The sequence below is a fragment of the Frankliniella occidentalis genome, unplaced genomic scaffold, assembly GCF_000697945.3.
Source record: "Frankliniella occidentalis isolate FOCC.00 unplaced genomic scaffold, Focc_3.1 Scaffold8, whole genome shotgun sequence".
NCBI lineage: Eukaryota > Metazoa > Arthropoda > Insecta > Thysanoptera > Thripidae > Frankliniella > Frankliniella occidentalis.
This window is the reverse complement of record NW_026267138.1, coordinates 691,607-712,544: the sequence shown is the minus strand read 5'-3', so window position 1 is coordinate 712,544 and position 20,938 is coordinate 691,607. Positions and strand designations below refer to the sequence as shown.

The 20,938-nt window shown below is 36.2% G+C and overlaps 3 protein-coding genes across 12 annotated transcripts; 2 read left to right on the top strand and 1 right to left on the bottom strand.

The window, feature by feature from the left end:
• The first annotated feature begins 6 nt into the window (after window positions 1-6).
• Window positions 7-2,269, top strand: LOC113203860 (ras-related protein Rab-28-like). 3 transcript variants are annotated; one of them, XM_026418773.2, is made up of 6 exons: window positions 7-910; window positions 1,020-1,205; window positions 1,276-1,396; window positions 1,479-1,582; window positions 1,735-1,852; window positions 2,031-2,168. In XM_026418773.2, exons 1-5 carry the CDS (start codon window positions 833-835, stop codon window positions 1,831-1,833), a joined length of 588 nt encoding a protein of 195 aa, XP_026274558.1. In that variant the 5' UTR covers window positions 7-832; the 3' UTR covers window positions 1,834-1,852; window positions 2,031-2,168. The 3 variants fall into 3 exon arrangements, with proteins under 3 accessions (XP_026274558.1, XP_026274556.1, XP_026274557.1); XM_026418771.2 differs by lacking the exon at window positions 1,735-1,852 and having other exon boundaries at window positions 2,031-2,269; XM_026418772.2 differs by having other exon boundaries at window positions 1,735-2,269.
• A 1,998-nt stretch (window positions 2,270-4,267) lies between these two features.
• On the bottom strand, window positions 4,268-17,856 carry LOC113203855 (inositol polyphosphate-5-phosphatase A). 5 transcript variants are annotated; one of them, XM_052274456.1, is made up of 16 exons: window positions 17,428-17,691; window positions 16,928-16,969; window positions 16,748-16,848; window positions 16,598-16,685; window positions 16,428-16,497; window positions 16,216-16,319; window positions 15,982-16,098; window positions 15,814-15,869; window positions 15,247-15,331; window positions 14,297-14,386; window positions 14,133-14,213; window positions 13,801-13,986; window positions 13,662-13,727; window positions 12,992-13,032; window positions 11,263-11,304; window positions 4,268-4,419 (listed from the first exon to the last, which is right to left on the bottom strand). In XM_052274456.1, exons 1-15 carry the CDS (start codon window positions 17,485-17,487, stop codon window positions 11,280-11,282), a joined length of 1,212 nt encoding a protein of 403 aa, XP_052130416.1. In that variant the 5' UTR covers window positions 17,488-17,691; the 3' UTR covers window positions 4,268-4,419; window positions 11,263-11,279. The 5 variants fall into 5 exon arrangements, with proteins under 5 accessions (XP_052130416.1, XP_052130410.1, XP_026274549.2 ...); XM_052274450.1 differs by having other exon boundaries at window positions 11,268-11,304; XM_026418764.2 differs by lacking the exons at window positions 4,268-4,419; window positions 12,992-13,032 and adding an exon at window positions 17,710-17,856 and having other exon boundaries at window positions 5,448-11,304; window positions 17,428-17,500.
• LOC113203858 (epsilon-sarcoglycan) lies at window positions 17,756-20,932 on the top strand. Of its 4 annotated transcripts, none has more exons than XM_052274489.1 (11): window positions 17,756-17,904; window positions 18,222-18,476; window positions 18,585-18,724; window positions 18,801-18,879; window positions 19,029-19,230; window positions 19,501-19,684; window positions 19,769-20,013; window positions 20,113-20,172; window positions 20,445-20,564; window positions 20,645-20,710; window positions 20,791-20,932. In XM_052274489.1, exons 2-11 carry the CDS (start codon window positions 18,284-18,286, stop codon window positions 20,807-20,809), a joined length of 1,308 nt encoding a protein of 435 aa, XP_052130449.1. In that variant the 5' UTR covers window positions 17,756-17,904; window positions 18,222-18,283; the 3' UTR covers window positions 20,810-20,932. The 4 variants fall into 4 exon arrangements, with proteins under 4 accessions (XP_052130449.1, XP_026274552.1, XP_052130452.1 ...); XM_026418767.2 differs by lacking the exon at window positions 17,756-17,904 and adding an exon at window positions 17,980-18,108; XM_052274492.1 differs by lacking the exon at window positions 17,756-17,904 and adding an exon at window positions 18,002-18,018.
• The last annotated feature ends 6 nt before the right edge of the window (window positions 20,933-20,938 follow it).

Genomic DNA, 20,938 nt, shown 5'->3' with positions numbered 1-20,938 from the left:
GCAAAAAGAGGAGGTAGCCAGGGCCAATCTGGTTGTTCCTGCAGGCTCTAGGAGATGTTACCAGCTTTGAACATGGCATTCAGCATAGTTTCATCAAATTTACCACTTTCTTTTAGTGTTTTAATTATCTAATTTTTTTTTATGTAATATGTGCCACTTTACTTCCATGGTGAAGATGTGAGCCTGACTTGTCTGGTAAATTATTGTTATCATGAGGTCTTAATCAATATCAATTAAATTGTATTCAGTCTTATTAATTAAATACCATGACAAACCTTAAAGTTTTTCTTTTTAACAGATACTCTTGAAACCTAGACCTGAGATCTGTCCTCCATTTTACTACTAGTGTGGGTGTGTGGGAGTTCCCCTAATCTCCGTGGTTGGTCATCAGATCTCCGACCTTAAATGCGCTACTGTCAGCCGGCAAGTGACAATGTCCAAACTCTGTTTGACAGCTGTCGGCCAGCTAAGGGCCCGTGAGAGGGCTGACGGGAGCAAGCGATCGATTTTCCGATACTCCGTCGTAGGTATGCCCGCTGCGCTGCGCGTCGAGCGGCTCGCGTCGTCTTCCACGTACCCGAATGACTGGCGAAATTCCATTGGTTGGCCAGTCTCTTTCAAGTTACCATTATTAATAAATGAACATGTTAAGATTAAGAGCTATTTTGAATCAAATCAGTGTTTAGAACACCCACGAAAGGAAGCTTCTAGTTTGGTTAATGGCATATTTTGCCCTCCTTACGTTAATCACTATGTAAAAGGCCTCAATTTGTATGTTGCTTAAACATTTTGACTTTACTTCTAATATTAAGCACCTTCTGATACCAACGAAATGTCAGACTCAGAGGAAGAAGTAAGTCTTGATAAGCAGTTAAAACTCGTCCTTGTTGGTGATCCCGGGACCGGGAAGGTTTGTTGTTCTTTGTCATTGCATATCTATTACACATATTTTATAAAGGATTATTTGTGGAAGATTTGTTTAACATAGTGATGTTCTCTGTTATATGGTTATAACACAGACCAGTATAGTTAGAAGATATTGCCATCAAGAGTTCTCAAGGCAGTACTTCCCTACTGCTGGTGTGGATTTCTTCTTGAAACGAGCCACTATTCATGGAACCAGGGATGCAACAATACAACTCTGGGATGTTGGAGGTTCATCTATCGATGGCAAAATGCTCGACAAATATATATTTGGAGCACATGTATGCATTAATACTTTAAAATGAAAAATAGAAAATAATTGTGGTGAAAATAATTTTGGTATTGTGACAGGTTGTTATTTATGTAATTGATCTAACCAACTCCTCAAGTTTGGATAACTTGTCTCAGTGGATACAGGCAGTTCATTCATCTCAGGGAAAACCAGCCCTGTGTGCTGTTTTAGGCAACAAATGTTAGTGCTACTCTGTTCATTCTTTAATGGTAATTTCAGCATCAATATCTCATGTTATGTTGTTTTCAATATTGGTTATCAGGTGACATGGAACACCAGAGAGTGATTCGGATTGATCGTCAACAAAAGTTTGCCTCTGACCATGGATTTTTTTCTTATGTAGTGTCTGCTCGCACAGGAGAAAATGTAAGTTTTCCAAGTGCTCAGTCCAGGGACCAGTAACATTTTTGCATTATAGTTACAGAGTGGCACTTGTCCACCCATACCTTACACAACAACAGGCTTATAATTTACATGTTATTCAATAAGTAACAAAACCTGATATTGAATTATTTTAGCATTCTTTTAGTGCACGGCACTTAATATATCCCCTTCAAATTCAGTACCACGGAGTAATTGTAAAATCCATCATGCAAGAGGAGATGATGCAGAAGTAACGACCAACTGTGGACTGTGGTAATGTTCCGGTTCACCCTTTACCGTTATTGTAAGATAAAAAATCAAAATGAATACGTTGTTACAATACAAAATGCAAACACTGTATTGTAACCCAGCTTTAAGTTAAGTTCCTGGTCCCTGCTTCAAGGACATTTAGGTATCCTCATACTACTGTAACACTTCTTTCGATTTTCAGATATCACTTTTCTTCCAAAAAATGGCTGCAGAACTGTTAGGTCTTAAACTCTCTCGGGCTGAACAAGAGGAACATCAACCAGTTGTCAGAGCTGAAATATCTGATACTTATGTGACAGGTGTTCCTGAGAGCACAGGGAAAAGAGCTCAAGCACTTGGAGCAAAGTCAGCTGTTTGTGTATTGCAATGAGCAATGTGACACCTATTGTATTCAATAAAGACATGACAAATGAAAATACATTTTTACCACAAAAATTGATTGTTCCAATTGTTGTATATTTTAAGAGGATGGATCACATAAGCAACATATAAGAGCATATTAAATTATGCATATCTACACACTGAAGTACAGAGGACAAATCTTAAATACCAACAAAAACTGAAACTGAGGTAAAGATTAGGTAATTGGTCTATCGGATAATTTGTGACAAGAAGAAAGTTAAAGATCTACACAGTTGAAACAAGAAAAGTAATACAAATATAAACCACAGTGCACTATTACAATCTAAAAGAGTTTTGACTAGCAGTTACGTATTAACGTGGGTGATAAATACATTAGTGATTGATAGAGCCTACTTTTCTCATGAAGCATATAGCATATTGTAAAACAAGTTACTGAAGAGAGAAAATATGAAGTTGAATTTTTAATACCAAAAACAAAAAGACCACAAGAGAGCCAACTATGTTAGTTTTGAACAGTCAATTAGATTCTACATGGACCCATTTTTGATAAGGCATACTCAGTTCATACTGTGTTCGAAACTGGGGGTGTTCTGTGAGGTGGCAAGTCGAATTAAGTCCTTGTACACATATTTAGTCAAAATTTCTACAATACCATACCACTTGATCTTAGTTCTACTCAGTCACTCCTTGCAATCTTTTGGTTTTTACTATCATAAGTATGTTGATTTCTGTACAACTGAGACATTTTAGGCAAAAACGAATAATCTTTGCATATAAACAACCTGTGAAATTAAAAATATTTTGATTTCCATAGAGCAGCACTTTGAATCACATGAAGAACATGGATGGCACAATTTTCAAGTCTTATCAAACTAATACAAAATAAATATCATTGGTCTACCCTTTTTCTATTTTAACAAAATAAATGAGAAGAATTTCATGAGAAACTGTTAAATTAAGTAAAACTCTGTTGCCTCAAGGTAAACAAATTTTTCTCTGAGATCTCAGTCCATATAGCAGTCAGTCTAAAGATGCATTTATTTTTCTTAACATTGCCAAATACATTGAATGAATAATTACAAAAATGTATACAACTGACATGCTTTTGAATCCTAATCACTTGTGCATCCTTGTTTTTAGTGCTTTTGTGATTAGTTTTTTTTTTTAAATGATCAGATTGCCTCACCACCAACGTCATAAAAGTACAGAGCGCAGAGCAGACCACCACAAATTAGATAAAGAAATCCTACTATCTACTAGAAACCTTTCAGTGTATGTAGTCGTCATTACACCAAGTTGAAACCAATTTTTAGGAAGTCTAGATACATACTGACAGTGGTAAATAAGTTATCCAAAGTCAGAAACATTGGTTGAAAAAAGACTAGAGAAGACAAATTTTAACATGATGTATGTTCTAACACTAAATATGTTATGAGATCTTAATCTACATACTTTCCTATTCACTGAGAGAGTAGGATGAGAATACTAGTAAGATCAAGAAACTATCAAAAACCAGAGAGAACAAGAATATCTTTAAGGATACATGTGGTACATGACTTATTGGAATGCAAATAGTATTTTTCTGAGTGTGAAGTAAAACTTCTTTGAGTTAGACTATTGGCTCATCTAATTTAGGTAAAAAAGTTTCTTTAGCATACTGTGCCCTTTCTATAAAGAAGGTATAAGAGAATCTCTGATGGGTGTAAAAACAATTATTAAGAAGTACTATTTTTCAAGACTGATGATAAAAACAACCCAGTGGTAACCGAGAAAAAATTAAATCATTTTGACTCATTGGTCAAAATTACAACATTCAAAAAAAATTAGAGGTTTATGGAAAACCTGAAAAGAATAAATGCAATGCAATGCCAAGTCTTGTGGGGATGGCCATTCTCATAAGGTCAAGTACTAAACTGCTGTTTCTTTGAAGACTTTAATTGGACTTCTACTTTCACTCCACAAGATGTACCTGTACGGTGGGGATCGGTCATATGCTGGTTCTGGGAAAGGCACTGGATCAAGATGGTTTTTTATGATGGTAGCTTCATCAAGTTCCTCATCCTTTGACTGACATTCATGTGCACTCTGAAGTGGACTGTCTTCAGACTTAAATTTATTTTCAGTGTCATCAGTTGTTTCACTGGTGTTGCGTCTAGTAGAAAGTAAATCCATTTCTTCTTGATGATTAGTTTCTTGAATGCTGGTTCCTGCAAAGACAATAAGTATGAAAACATATAAAAGAGGCTTAGCAAAATACAGCATTGTGAACACTTACCTGCAGAAAAGATTACGCATCGTGACTCATAAAATACGAACATTTTTTTTTTTTAATCATGCCAAACAAAGCTAATAGTTGAAAGGACGGGAGTGGGAGGAGGAAAACAGAAATGTGCTCACAGATATTTTCTAAGGACAAACTCTAATCCACACAAGCTCAGCACGTACTGTCTCTGCGTTTAAAAACCTTCAATGACTTTACTCTTCTACAAATCTACAAAGATTTATCATGCACCTCAAAATACAAGTGCAGCAGCCACTCTAAAATGCTTGTAATTTATTTTCAAAACAGAAAGGAAAAGTAAATACTGTGCTTTAGTAGAATAAAATTGAAGCATAGAGACAAGGTCAGTATTTTAAGTTGTAGTGATGCAACACAAATTGCATTTGCATTATAAAGCTTTTAAGTGCTGTCAAACTAAGAAAAATACATTAAAAACTGAAACACAGGCGACTATAAACGGATCATATGTATCTGTGTAAGGAAAGGGTCCACTAATCAATCAATAAAAGGAACCAAAAAATACAAGTATATAGTTTTTGACACATCCCTTCACTATTGACGCTGCAATTTTCATTTTACCTGTTCACAAAAACCTAAACTGCAACTTCTGAAAAGACTTTTAGTATAGGTAACTGATTTTTCTATTAGATTAAGTAGTACCCTACCTAGTATTTTTTCTGATTTTTTTTTTTTTTTAAATTTGGGGGGGGGGGGGGGGGCGGTGGAGCTATAGTTCCCACCCCAATATAATAATCAGGTACAGTTGGCACCACCAATATATCGTTATTGTAAGACACCATCACATAGAGTTTTATATGCATACGTATCTCTAAAGAAAGAGTTAGGCCCGTAAGAAAGAGATTTAAATTATTAGCCCTATCATGAGATTAAAGATCCTGCCCAATTACACCAACCATGTATTTTGAGAGAATGAAATAAAGAAAATACCAATAGTAAGAGTCAAAAAATGTTGATTTAATGGGACTTTGATACACCTTTGATTAGAAATATGATTTGGGCATTACCAAACTAAATAAAAAAAAAACAAAAAAACAAATGTAAATCCCACAATAATAGATTTCAAAAAGCTATTGGGAGAATGAAGACTTGAGTAGCAGCCTATTCGGCTATTCTGTTCACCAACGGATTAAAAATTGAACAAGTTGCACACTAATACTGTAGAACCAAGTGCATAACTGATCTAATCAGCAAGATACATTTTATATTCCAACTGAAAACACAAACTGATTTGGGATAAACTAACCTAAAATGTATTATAAAAAAGGTAACAAGATTTTCAACATAGCAAATAACACAGTACAACTTCTGGTACTCCATTATGGAATACAAATACATAAAAGTGGAGCTACTGTATATTTTATATTTTTCTCTTCCAAAATTAAAATTGCAAAGAAAATGATTGGCTCTTTCATTATATTAATTTGTATGATATTTGTTGTAAACTAAAAGTATTCTGACCTAAAAGTACAAGAGACATTGGATTGTTGGCTAAGTTTCAAGAGAAAACGTACAGAGTTACCCCTGTGCAAAGGTGCATGTCGCATGTTCTCAGTGCACTGTTTGGTTTGTAGTGCACTACAGGGCTGATTTTGCAGAAAAACAAGTCATTGTTGTGTATCCTATAGTGGATGACTTGTGTTTCTACAAAATCAGCCCTGTAGTGCACTGCAAGATGCAGACAATCAACATACGAAATAAATTTAGATCGACGACTGTATATTTTGAAATATACAACACATGACATGGAATAAGCCATTTGATGAAATATTTGAATGGTATCGAATATCCATGTATATTCCCATTCCCAGCACAAGAACACGAAATTGAATATTTTAAAAATTTCCGGGGGAGGGGGACCTCTGTACGTTTTCGGACACCTATGTTGAGTAATCACAGAAAAATCGAACATAGGAACATAAATATCCACTGTTAGCAAGAAATGTGCAATTGCAAGTTTATGCTTGATTTACAAATAGTTGCTTGCACTTCACAAACACAATAGTAAAATGACTTTACACAAACAACGCTTTATTTTAGTCTTCAACTCATTTATATGAGATTCTGAAGCTCTTGGCTCTGATCTAAGGGGAATCTATATCCAATTGCTGTCTCTAATTCTAACATTTAGGGGAATTAGATTGATTGTTAGATTGAAATGCAGTGAAATTGGGAAAAAGTTCACTTTATCAATGATAAGTGTTATAAATAAAAAGGACCAGATCAATAAATCTTAGGAGAGTAAAATGGGTACACTGGGATATTCAAATGAATGCCAATCTTTGCCCAGGATTATTTCAAAGCTAAAACTAACCAGAAAAAGTAAAATATTGAACTAAAATTACTATCACTGGAAATGCAGCAACATATAGGATAACCACAAAAGCATGTCTAGAAGATCCTAAACCTGCATCATCGCGAGGACTCATAATTCGTATGGCCCATCAATGGAATTTGTTTGAGCCTATAACAGGCCACAACAATTAGTATTGAATATGTATTATGTGAGAGCTACACTACAATGCTGATGCAAGACCAACTTCACAATCCATTCCAGAACTCTTAATCTCAACCTCTCTAAAATACACAGGTCAATACAAAAAATGTATGTATAAGGCACATGGATTTCAGACACATCTAGATAAGTTTCTCTACCAATGGGAGTTGTGAGAAATGTTCTTAAGATTAGAAAAACAGATCAATAACTTTTCAAGAACCTTTTTTTTCTTGATATCTGCTTGGTATTAACACAAGAAATCACAGTAAACATTAACAAGTTACTTTGTTCTTCCTCGAGTGCTTTCAATCAGTTTGATGTAAAAAATCCCCTGTCTACTGGGAACATGAAGAGGAAACACAAATATCAGCTGGTTCACCCAGGCAATTGGTTCTGGCTTTGGGTGGCACTAGACCAACATTACCCAATTTTGAACTTTGATTATTGAATGGCACATAACTGTACGACATGACAATGCTGGAAAGATTTCCTGAGGCAGAATGGTATGGCAAATAAACAGCCTGTACAACATACTTCATTACACTTTCATCGGCAAGGATTTGGTGGCAGAAAGGAAAGCTATATTGAAAAATCTATTGGATGTACACAAAGCAAATTGGTTATTTCTTCTTGTTGTATACTTAACTTTAGAATCAGAATAATAAATTATTACCATTTTAGATTTGAGGTCATTTTTGGGGGGAAAATCAAAATTACATGGCTTCTTTCTGACATTCATTAAAAGATAGACAAAAGACAAGAAACTAGAACACTCCCTGTTTTACAAACTTATGAAAATAGAAAGAAGCTTTAAGATTTTTCTCTACCAAGAACAGATTTCCAGTTTAAAAAGGATAAAGGGGGAAGTTGCAAAGGTATCCCCTCTAGAGGTGCCCCCTCTGGGATTTTATTCCATATTTATTACAAAAATTGTTTAAAATTATGGGACAGAAAGGTAAAACATTGATTTCATTAGTTGGAGCCAACCATTAGCACAAAGGTTTTGTGCTTCATACTGAGTGTCTAAGAGCCATGACTTACACATACCTGCTGTTTGCTTGTGTATTAAAATCAATTTCTCCTTTGATCTAATTTTCTGTCCCACTTCTAATGTTGAGAGCCTCCACTGCAGGGGTTAGGACAAGTGGATGCCGTAACTGTAGGAGGTTACTGTTTCAGGTTCTTGAGGAAATTACTGCACCCACTCCAATTGGATTGTTGTAACAAAAAGAGTATGTCTTAACTTTTCGTACATGGAATCACTGCGCCCAATATTAGTGTACACAATGAAACACATAGGAAAAGGAAAGAAAACAAAGTATAACTGGCTTTCAAATAGCAGTGATGTGTTGGTCAAGGCACCAGGCTCTCTGTACGAAACCGAACTTTGATGTTGTTTGTTGTACACAACAAATGAGAATGGCAGGGTCAATGATAAGGCAGAGTCTGGTGGAACATATATAAATGCAGGCATAGGGAGGGAGGGAGGCGAGTCATGACCTTGAAAAGACGCCTAATGGGCAGACAATTAGCAATACAATCCGTGTTTAAATAGGCAAAAAAAATTATGTCCCCCACAATATGCCCCCTCCCCCCATTCAATAAGTCCTAAATATTTTGTATGTATTGCAATATTGCTTCGTCACTAATAATATTTCTTAACATTTCTTCTTATTTGTTAATGAAAATTATATTTAATATATTAAAATAGTACATGGGGGAACCTCTAAAGGGGGCACTCTTAGTACATACCTAATAAAACAACATTATAATTAGAATAAAGTTTGAACTGCAACATGGATGACCCACCTTTCCTCTTTGTTTGAAGAGCCAGGTCTTACAATTCTAATTTTGTTATAATTATGACTCTTCAACCAATAAAACTATATCTCTAATATCTGACAGAGAAATAATTGTTGGTAACACACTTGCGTTTGGCGGTCCCACAGTGAAAAAGTCCATTGTCATTTCCCTTAAAAATAATTTACAATCTTTCAAATTCAAGTCATGTTTGAAAGTAATGGGCTTTGATGTGCAGTCATTAACAGTCTTTCATTGTGGGACTTCTAATTCTATGATGTGCAGGTGTAACTAAAAGTGACAATATAAAAAAAAGACCATAGTCTAGGTTAGTGCCAGAACAAAAATGAATTGCATGGTAAATATTTTATGAAGTGTATGAGGTCCATGGAGAGGCAACCTCAGTTATATATGTTATGATGCTGAGATACAGTAAGACTGATGTTCAAACATTGTTGGCAATGGTTATGGCTCTTACAGCTATTTTATTTACTTATTGCTACACATCTAGAATTGCTTAAGAAGGAAATGAAAGCAGCCATAAATACAAATGGCTGGTCACAAAACAGTGCAACAAGCCTTACAGCTTTTAGAGTTTGGGGTTTTGGAACTGTTGGAAATAACCGAAGATCTTCTTTGCAGAAGTGCTTTCCCTGCATGAGTTTTTGATTCATCATAGTTGAGCGAAGCTCCGGTGTGTTTGAGAAGACAATCATTCGTAGTGGACTCAGGCAATTCCTCTAATGTATCTTGGGGTTGAATTTCTACTTTCAGAGAGCAATTTTGCTTGAACTTACTTAATTGCTCTAAAGGTGATTGTGCAAATGTACCTTGAAAATCATGGTTCCCACTTTGATGGTCCCGAGTTTTAGATGGTTGAATATTGTCTTGCTGAATATCCATTCCAGTTGTAGTTTGGCAATCACTCTCACAAGTGAGGTTTGGGTCGGAGGTCTTCTCACGCAAACATTCCTGATGAGTTGAGAGGCGTTTTGAGAGGTCAACATTGCGTTTGGCTTGAACGCCATCACTATTAAGTGGCTGTCCATGTTCCAATTTTAAATCTTCATGCGATTCACTTGTAATTTCTTCAAACCACTCTTCATCTGATGAACTGTGGTGACTTTGTAAACGAGGCAATGATCTATCCAAGTGAGAGCTAGTTGAAATCAATCGGATTCTTGAATCAGTCTTAGAACTGAGCATAGAGTGAGATATAGTTGATGATCGTTGCCTCCAGGACCCATCACTCATGCATCTGCAAGTGCGCATTCCCCAAAGGTTTGATCCTGAACCACCAAACCCACCTAATGTTTGATCATTTTCAATGTAAATAGACGATGGAAAAGGAAAAGAGCTCTTCCTTTCCATAGCAGACGCAGACTGAATCCTACGCACAAAAGTAAACCTCTCGAGAGATGATGAATTGATCTCACCATTAGAGCCAACCTCATAATTTGATTCAACATTAGAAATCGTTTCATGTACAACTTTATCTTGACCATCAGTAGATGGAGAGGTAGCAACAGACAAATCTGGAGAAACAGATACACCACTATCAGTTGTAGAGCCACCCAAACCATGCCCTTTGGTTGTTAATAGGCCATCTGACTCACAATCAATGGGTGATAGTAAGGTAGGAGAAGTCTCAACGAGAGAAAACTGAATTTCTACTTTGGATTCCTCAGATCTCTGTTCTGGAGCTGGGTACTGATCCTCACCTATTTCTGCACTCGGAGTATCAGAATCACTACTGTTTTCATCAACATGGATTTGTCTGCATAACAACTTCCTCCCATCTGCTGATTTAGGCTTGGGGATCAAACTAATATCTTCTATAAACACATTACCATGAATGGAAGAAGAGGAATTATCATTCATCAGATGTAATCTATTATCCAGATTATCTTTAGAGGCTGATGCAGATGGGTACTTATTTCTACCTTTCAAATTTGAATCCTTATCTTGTTTTGCACTGACTATTTTGGGAACTGGGAGTTTTGAAATTTGCACTTTGGTGAGGGAGTTGGTTTCTTTTAAGTCTGTGACACGAACTGGAATTTTTGAGGACATTTTATGGCTCTTCAAATTCACATTTTCATCCTCTTCAATATCTTCATGCTGTCCATCTGCTATTTGGAGACGTTTCCTTGGTGATGTATCAAAACGACTTAAGCGTCTATCACTTTTGATCTTCATAAAGAACGGTTCTTCTCTAGACAACTCTTCACCTAAATCTGGTTCAGTGTCTGTACTATCAGGAGTATATGGAGAAGTGTGACGGTGAAATTTGGGAACAACAAGTCCACTATGGTCTTGTTCAGGTTCAGCAAAGAGAGGAAATGAGGATGATTCTACTGTTCGTTCAGCACACAGACGACAATTGTGCTCTACAGGAGTGGCAGCACTCAAGCAGGACGTGCAAAGGGCAGTTGGCAATGCGCAACAACTCACCGTACCTAGTCCAGCTATCAGAGCTGCTCGGAGGAAGACAGGCTGAAACAAAAGAACAAACAAAGGTTGTAGAGAACATGAGAATTCTAAGAGCTTGACAAACTGAGGCTAAATACATAAAATTAAAAACCAAAGATATTGAGAAAAATCAAGCATAAGTTTTGGTGCGTAGTAATATTGGTGATAAAATGAAGTGGTACTGAAATGGCAAGACAAAGCTAAACCAGCTTTCACAGTAGCAATTTACTACTAATTTAAAAGAAAATAACTATCAATGCATGAAAAAAAGTTTCAGAATGAAAAATTAGAAACAGACCCAAGAAGATAGATACATAATGAGAATACTCCATTATGACCCAAGCCCAATGGAACAGTAAAAGCCGCTTATGCTTGTGCTGATTTCCCAAAGTTCTATACGGAAAACATTAAATGCGAATGTTTCTTCTTATGCTGATTTGCAACGCTGAAGTTCCAGTCCAAAGTTAAAAGCGAGATATAGTTATATATATCGAAGATGTTAAAGTGGCTTTCACTACTACTGATACAATCTAGCAAATTTTAGTATACAAAAAATATGGCACTATGTACCGGAACAAAGGTATGAGCAGGATCCATTTCTTTGACAGAGTTACAAAATTTGTAAGCAGCCTCAATGAATCAAAAGTCATAGCGCATTCTCTATTATTGAGTGCCAAAGAAAAGAGCATGAAGGACAAAGCACATTATTAAGGGGGGATCCTAGAGTAGCAGCTCAAAAACAAGGGTCTTTTGGTAATTAAAAAAAAAAAAAGGGAATTACACCCCCAGCTAAAAAGTGGTGAATACTTTTAAATGGAAGGTACTTTCTAGTGAACAACAAAAATTGGTTGATATCTTAATCCTACTGGGAGAAAAGCGCTGCTGAAGGGGGGCTTCTTTGGCATGTAGTACCATAACAGACGTTCACCCCGAGGTCAACTCATTTGTCTGAAATAGTCGGGCATAGCAGTTGTAGGCTCAAAAGGAACCTGACTATGACCCGTACTAGAACTCTTGCGGTGAAATGATTTTTAGTATTTTACCCAGCAAGTTTAACTTTAGCTAGTAAAATTCAAGCAAAATTTTCAAAGTAATGCTTGAGTAGAAAATTACTATAAATAATTTCACCTTCACAGTTCTAGTACGGACCAGAGCCAGGTTCCTTCTGAGCCTAGAACCACTTTGCCCAACTGTTTCAGACAAACAAGTCAACCTGGAACTGTACGCCCGTCATGGTACTACACGCTCCCCTTCAGCAGCACTTTTCTTCTGTTGCGATAAAGATATTGGGACCATTTATATTTTTTGCAAGAAAGTACCTACTATCAAACAGTAAACAGTATTCACCACTTTTCAATGACAGCCATAGTTCTTTTGTAAAACAAACAAAAGAAACAAACACCAAAAACATCCTTGTTTATGAGCTGCTACACTAGGATTCCCCTTAAGAATATTTACTAGTAACAGAGCACAAATCAAATATCACAACACAAGCACTTACAGAATTATTCCAATACATTCATTTCTTTGTAATTTAAAAGGTGTCTACTAGAAATAAATGTAACCTTAGGTATGGATAAAAAAATAATTCTGGCAGGATTTCTTCAACGACAATAGTCAGGACTAAGATGGATGCAACTATTAAAATACGGCAGGGACATTCGATATTCAATAACATTCAGCTCAAGGTGGAATATGAGGATTGGAGTACCTGCTAAAGCCGTATTTCATTTTAAAATCCAAAAAGACTGGCTGCACCCAATATTTGAAAAGGAAAAAACAAAAGAATAACCCATTAATCTTTAAGAGGGGCACAAAATATTTATCACTTCCACATGATCTGCATGCAAGGCTAAGAATACAGTGACAGAACTACGCAATACAATGACACTCTCGGACCCAAAACAAATAACACTTATTTCTCTACAATAAAATATGCCAAAACACAAAAAGAAATTACAAAACAAGGAAGTAGTACATTTGACGTGGTTCACATTAGATTCTCAAAAGACCTTAATAGTCAATTTCCGTTAGTGCGACTCCACTGGGGCCGCGGTCCAAAAACGCTATAACGGGGAAATCGTTGTGTCCGATAGTATTAATAAGCAAACTTATGCCATGGGACGGCAGAAAAAATCGTTATAATGGGGAAATCGTTGTATCCGGGGTTCGTACTAACGAGTTTTGACTTAGCATCGGTAAACTTCAGCCTTTGTCAGTAAAATTGAAAGAAAACTGAGCAGTTTTACATTAAATAATTTTAAATTCATCATATAGAATGGGAAGCACTACTCTGACAATAAAAAGACTTCCACTAAATTGTAGTTTATTTATAAAAGTATAAAATAATTTAAATATTGTATAATGAGTTCTGAACATACCTTGTGATCACCCATACAAGCATTTAAGCCAATTAATCCATACTCCAAAGGAGAATCTTCAGTGGCCTAAAGAAAGGAATAAATATTAAGAATTTGAATTGGAACGGAATATGAAAGCTTAGAGCTAAATCAAACTTACACTGTCCACAAGTGAGCGAGCACTTGAACTGAGGAAAACTCGGTCACACCATGATGGGCACCGAGTTTGCATGTAAAACTCTCCCCTTTCAGAATCTTCCACATAGGGATAACTTGGAGGGAAATTTATAGTGAATTCGAACAACTGATCATCAAAAGAATCTAGCTCTCGATCAAATTCCCTGAGCTGGTAATGGTAAGAGCATTTTTGAGTAAGTTCAGGATGGAAAACAATATGAATGTAACAGAATTAGCATGTAATTTCATAGACTGATAAATAATTAAACCCAAACAAGTAAGAAACAAAGAAGGAAAAAGACACAAAAAACTTACCCATTCACTGTCGCCACCAACAAAAAGTTTTTGATGATCTAGGTGACTGAATTCCTTTTTGCCCAAAGTTAAGACTACTTGCTAATCAGGAAATCCAAAACACATAAAACATTAGGATGATGATGACAAGAGCAAAGCCACTTTCAGTAGAAAGTTTGATTTACCTGACTAGACTCGTCCCGGTACTGCAGCTTTGTATGATCAGTACTTTTGCTGCTTTGAACTTTTACAGCATTCAAGCCCTCTGATAGTTTCTGTAAAAAAAAAACAACAAATGATATATTTCTAAGTTATTTGAAATCAGACCTTGTCCTTTACTTCAAGCATTTTAAGATGAACACTTGAAGTTAGCCACAGGCATCTCCAGTAACATTATATTGTTATACATTCTGGAGAAATATTTAGCAGATAACTATGGGAACATTGACAGTGACCTGACATCGATGATTTATAAAATTCAGACGCTCATTTGTGCATCAAAATTAATTTGCGTATTTCACCATCCCATTTTACTGAATTAATTCACTGCCCAAATTCATCCTGATGGCTTATTACTATCAGGATGGTTAATCAATAGAATTCTAAGTTTGAGAGAAAAAATTGTCGAGCGATAGAAGAATCACTATATTTCACATATCACGCTAATAGTCTGTATCCTGGTTTTGACATCTACTTGACAGTTGTATGACTATTTTATGTCACTAGGGATGGCCTCTTTCACTTATCTCATCTAGATACATATATAAGAATGGAGAGGTCAAAAACATGTTAGTCTCAATTCAAAGCTGTGTGCCTGATAATTTTTGTGAATATTCAAAGAGTGCAATTTTTCAAAACAAATGAAGCCTGATCTTCCTCTATGAAGCATTAAGCTCTGATCATGTCCAGAAAATATACTATAGAGAGACAGAAAGTCTCATGCTAATGTAGAAGGTGAGTATCAAGATAAAAACTAAAAGTAGCATTCTATGATCTACAGATAAATTGAGAAAATATGACACATCAAGATTTTGTTGACTTTGATCACCTAAAAAGTATGCCAAAATTCACAATTTCAACCAGTGATAGTTTTTAAATAGCTCAGGTAGTACTTTCTTAAAGCAATGCCCATTACCTTGACTACCCCTTGTGTATCAGTCCGGAAGTTAAAATCTCCAAACACGAAAAATGGAACACTTCCATATTGGTCGGTGTGAAACCTGGAAGAAAACGTGCATGCAAAGTGGAGCAAAATTATTATAAAATAGAGCATAAATTACTTTTAAGAAAAGCACTTCCTCTTGATGTAACTAAAAGCAAACCCACTGAACAGTCAGGAAGGTTCACATTACACTAAAGACTTGATGCCATAAGTGCAATGAAAACTAGGGGCTTAGAGCATTTTATACTTAAAAAACATTCTCAACCACATTATCTTTTACAGAAACAATTAATGTTAGCAGAATAACTTCCATAGTACCAAATATGGCAAAGGATTTCCAAGGATTATAAATAACAAATCGAACCAGGCCTACTGGTACACAGTATGAAAAAGATATCTTACAATGGCTTCAGGAAAAAAAAGCAGTGTAATGAAAGCCCGTGAAATTTTTTAAACATGCAATATCTAGGAGGCAGTATTGAAAGAAGAAGGAAGGAAAGAATGATTAAAAAATACAGATTTGAAAAGATAATATTTTACCTCTTCAGGGTGTGGTCAAGTGCCCTCTGTCGGTTTTTACAATACACTGATGGAAACTAAAATTTCGAACACAGATAAATGTAACACTTCTTAGAGGAAAATAACACAAATTTTGACAAAAAGCGGATATTGAAAAATATTATGAGTAAACAAAAGACATGTACATACCGATTCCATAGCAACAAAATTTGAAGCGTCATGGAACAGATGAATATTGACAAGATCGAAAGTAGTTCCATTTAAATTCCAACGAGTACGCATGAAACCTTTACGAGACCACTTGCACTACAAAGACAGAAATACGATTTGGAATTAGAAACATAATCATCCAAAAGCAAGCTCAACACATACTTTCCATTAAATTTCTCTCTTGTTAGACAAGAACTCAAAGAACTCACAAACCTCTGGAAATATTTCTTGAGGAAATTTGGATTTTTCTTTTGTTGGAACATCTTCAATGTTTTCTGAGAATACCTCCTTTCCAAGAACACATTCAAATTTATTCTCTAAATTTTTTGAGGGACAGGAAAAAGGGGGGGGGGGGTGTTTTTTAATAAAAAAAATGTATCACTGGTAAATTACACTCATAACTTCAACATCATTTTAGTACAAACCTTGGAAATTGAAAATCTGAACATGTTCATCTGGAATGGATTCGTGTATGAAATAAAAGTTTCCCAAAGCCTAGAGGAAGGGAAGAAACAAGTCACAATCAATCTAATAATTGAGTTAGATACCAGCATTAATAGCAACATTTTCCCAGTCTTAGCGCAAAGGTACTCACAGTGAAGTGCTCAGCAGAGGAGTAGTCTTCATCCAAAAATATTCTTACTTTGTTAAAAGGTTGCAGCTCTTCACTTGACATAAGCAGCCTAAAGATATGTCTGTTAGAATACTGTTATTGTTATTGAAATTCCCACAGTACTTAACTTACTTGACAAATTCTGAAACATGTTGCATACTGCGTTCATAGTTTTTGCCACCGACTTCTTGGCAGTGCAGTGCTATCACTTTTGGTGATATTCGGGAGATTGTCTAATGGCAAAGGAAAATATGAAATACCTAATAATATAGTCAAAACTACTACCATTCCTCACAACAGGAGAGTACTCACATTCAAAAACTCATCACACCATATTTTCAACATTGAAGTTGGCTGTTTTTGGTACAGAAAGGAACAGTATGATAATGACAACTGTCAAGGTATTACATTTTAGTTATATTATAAAAAAATAAATAACCAACTCATTGAAATAAAAATAAACAACAATGAAATAGTGATTGCTCTGTCTGTATTCACCCACTCTAATCAAATAGGTTAATCAAATACAGTTTAATCATTTTTCCCAGACTGCACCCTGTTAGCAATGTAAATAAAGAAAAATTACAAAGCGCTAGTTTAACTTTGACCATCAAACTGTCTGTTTAATGAAAATTGCGGTGAAAAGTTAACTTTTATTGTCTGTTTGTACTGCCAATAATGTTATTTTTGATGTCAATAAACGATAACCTGCCAATCACTGTACATGGCAGTTACTGAGTGACAAACTGAAAATCGTGCGTGATGGCCACGAGACGTACTGTTATTTAAAGATCACTAATAAATAAACTTACATCTTCGAAAATCGATCCTACGTTAGCCGTCACAAATAGGGCATCGGTGACGGCGGCCATATCGTATCTTCTGCTGAAAAGTTATCAAAGGCGAATACAATTCAATAAATTTCAGTCACAAAAAGGGCCAAATGTGGAATCATGTTAATAAAGTTAGATATTCCAAGATCACAACATTCAACAACATTTGAACTACATATTTATCCAAGATTCATTAGCGTTGCAAAACAAGTGTTTCGCCCCATTTGCCTTGCCGTTCTGCGCATAGCCACGCCTACTTACACTTCTGACGTCAATGCAGAAGCAAGAAAAGGTGGTTCCAAAATGGTTCCAATATGAAACACAGTGATACACACTTTTCGAATTGAATTCGATGGGAAATATTTTGAGGCTTGAACTTAATTGCTGAAATAGAAACATTAGGAAGCGTCCATATCGGCAGAATCGCCTGGAAGATTTGCGGCTCAGGATCCATTTGTATGACCCAGTTCCTTAATTTCGTTCCTCTGTTCTTCAAGCTTCGGGTTTTCCTTTTTATTTTCCACAAACAGAAGACAAAAGACAATCGATGTTGTCTGCTAAATTCGTCTGGTTGTTGTTGCTGTTTTCTGATTGTTTTCGTACTTAGTTTACACGTAAAATGTCGAAACTTTGCCAAAACTTTTAATTTTAACAATTAAGGTTTACATTTTTTTAATGAAACTGAAGGCTACAACCAGAAAACTCCAGTGATATATTCGCTGTGCTTTAGATACATTTGATTTTATTCTTGTTTGCCCACTGTTCATTCGCAGAGCTCAGCATAGGCCTATATTTTCCTCCAGAGTACTCCAGAGAAGAATTTCAAGCCGGGAGAATGTCTTCAATATTACTCATAGCACAAATGATTATGTTTGGCCTATACTGCACTTCAGCATTGGAATTCGAAGGGGATCCAAGGTGTAAGGAAATGTTAACGAGATGTGTTATAAGCACTAAAGTTTTTACGCTGAAAGTTGAACCCCAACTGTTTAAGTGGAATACTTCTGATAATGCCGATAATGCTTCAGGTATTTACATATATTTTTTTTACTGTTAAGAAATAAGAAAACAGTACATCGATTGGGCACTAGGTTTTCTGTCATTGGAGGTCTTTTAAGTTTTATCTATTGATGCAGGAAATTTTAATCGATATTTGTATCGAACCAGCCTCCTTGACTCACCAGATTTACCATCTTGGATGCATTATGTCTACAGTCAAACCCACCAGTCTGGATTTGTTTATGGCACTCCACCTGCTCATCAGCCAGATTTTACCGTGAGTTGATCTGTATTCCATTTTAGCTATTACAGTACCAATACTACCATAACAATTTTCACTTGATTTTCTGTAGATGGAGTTTGTGGCTGTTGATCGTAATAGTTATGATACAAGTCACAGGATCATGAAATTTATAGTTCTCCCACGAAAAGGTGTGTACACTTCTTGATGAAGCAAACTCCGTCCAAATCAGTTCCTATAGCCTTTGGGGAACTGATTCCCAAACAAGTGATCTGATAAATTGTTATGCTAATGAATATGACCCTACAAATAGCTATATTTCTTGTATTTGTTGTTGTAGAACCTGCACGTTTCCACGTACATCTCAAAATTGACAATCTGTCAGTGGAGGACTTATTTGAGCCTCACTATCTTGAAGATTTACTGAGCATTTTTCGGGATGAGTTGTGGACTGAAGCTACCCATGACTTGCATGTTTCTTTCTTTGGATCTGCTGTTCATCTTGGAGCCCGGCTCCCTCTAAGACCAGAAGAAAAGGAGGGGTACTATTTTTCTACTCATGAATAATTTCTCCATTTATTCTACAGGGTGGTCCACAGACCCCTTCCTTTATTTTGCTTATACTGTACCGCATGCATGCGTGCGGGCGTGCTTGCCTACTGTCGCTCACCATGGGCGCCTTATGGCCTCGTGTGAGTATGCTTCCCGGTACAGCAAAATAAAGGAAGGTGTCTGTGGACCACCCTGTATAATTATTTGTTCTACAGATGAACTAATTCGACTAATTCCTATATTGTAATTCTATTCTGCAGAGTGGTCATTTTTCTTGGTAGCGCTTCTAGTTTTTCTGACAGTCTGTTGCGTCTTCAAAATGAAACAAACCCGTTAGAGAAATTAAGGAAATTAGCCCCTTGTCCTCGTGATTTCAAACGGACCACAGTTGATCGCCTGTTCCGTCAACTTAACTTTGAAATAGACTGGTGTGCTTTCAGGCTGGTATGTCTTTCATTGTCAAATTTCAGAAATCAATATTATTTTTAATTTTAGTGAAACTAATATGTCAACCTCTATACGTTTCAGGCAATTGAAAATCAGAGTCAGACCCAGGATAGTCATACATTCCTTGATCATCACATGCATCACCACCACGGAAAGCCTACCCTTGCACTAATGAATTTGGACTTATGGCACAGTCCATCTCGCTGGGAAGCTCCCGAACGATCGTATGTTCATGAGTTTCTTTTGTCAATTCTTGTGCCAATGCTAGTTATGATTATACTGGCTATTCTCTTGTCATCAATATTGTGCTTTCATCATGAGGGAATGTAAGTACAGAAGTTCATCTTAACATTTTTGTTTTTAAATGAAAGAAAATGATGTATAGCTTTCAGAAGGGCTTTTGTAAACTGGATGATTTTGGACAGGGATGATGGGTCAAGTGATTATTTTGATTCTATATTTGATGTTTGTGAAGATGTATGGGGGTGAGTGTGTTCTTGTGTGTGTGTGTGTGTCTTTTTTTATACTTTCAGTTTGGAAGAAGTGTGAGTTTGACATAGTCAGCCGTAACAATTTGTTTGACTTCTTTTAATTTTTATTGTTTTTTAATCTATCTTGATTTGAAGTGTTTCTGAAAATTAACTGTCTAATTCTTGAATAGCGCTTCCAGTCATCCTTTGATTTTGTTTCTTCAAAGTTAAGTAGTATCAGAGTTCTTTAAAGAAATGAATGAAATGCAGTATTCTTTCACTTTCAGTAACAAACGGAATCAAGAGACTCCAGCAGTGCAGATGGTGCGGTATGCTGCAGTGCAGCGGGCTACCAGTACCCTTCGCTCTCTGTCTGTTCAAAGAGATCCATCTCCAGCTTTGTCCAGGTCCTAGTGCTTACACTAACTGCTTTGTGTGTATGATCCTTATCCTCACATGAGTTACTAACTGAGTTTTCTTACATCAGACTTGCTCCAGATGGTGATGATAAATTTCGCCCTCATCCCCCCCCTTACAGCTCTGGAACAAGGAGGTATTGAAGTAAACTCTGTTCGTCAGTCATTTCTATTTTCCTATAACAGTGTGCATAACAGATGTGTCTGTCGGTTGCAGCTCTAAAATTGATTTCTGACCTTTGGATAGGCCAAAAACTTGGTATTGTTAAGAAGACCTGGAGTTTCAGCAACAGATCCATCATATTCATCTGACTCTCAAACAAGAGACCCTTCGTACGTTTGCGTTTGAGAAGCTAAATTCAACG

Excerpts from the sequence above, each read along its gene's own strand:
- LOC113203860 (XM_026418771.2), top strand. The coding sequence starts at position 833 with ATGTCAGACTCAGAGGAAGAAGTAAGTCTTGATAAGCAGTTAAAACTC. Across the intron at positions 911-1,019 it reads GTGATCCCGGGACCGGGAAG|ACCAGTATAGTTAGAAGATA; the intron begins GTTTGTTGTTCT and ends GTTATAACACAG. Across the intron at positions 1,206-1,275 it reads AATATATATTTGGAGCACAT|GTTGTTATTTATGTAATTGA; the intron begins GTATGCATTAAT and ends GTATTGTGACAG.
- LOC113203855 (XM_026418764.2), bottom strand. The coding sequence starts at position 17,487 with ATGGCCGCCGTCACCGATGCCCTATTTGTGACGGCTAACGTAGGATCG. Across the intron at positions 15,332-15,813 it reads CTTGACCACACCCTGAAGAG|GTTTCACACCGACCAATATG; the intron begins GTAAAATATTAT and ends GTTTTCTTCCAG. Across the intron at positions 14,214-14,296 it reads ACCGGGACGAGTCTAGTCAG|CAAGTAGTCTTAACTTTGGG; the intron begins GTAAATCAAACT and ends TTTCCTGATTAG.
- LOC113203858 (XM_052274489.1), top strand. The coding sequence starts at position 18,284 with ATGTCTTCAATATTACTCATAGCACAAATGATTATGTTTGGCCTATAC. Across the intron at positions 19,685-19,768 it reads ACTGGTGTGCTTTCAGGCTG|GCAATTGAAAATCAGAGTCA; the intron begins GTATGTCTTTCA and ends TATACGTTTCAG. Across the intron at positions 20,173-20,444 it reads GTTTGTGAAGATGTATGGGG|TAACAAACGGAATCAAGAGA; the intron begins GTGAGTGTGTTC and ends TTTCACTTTCAG.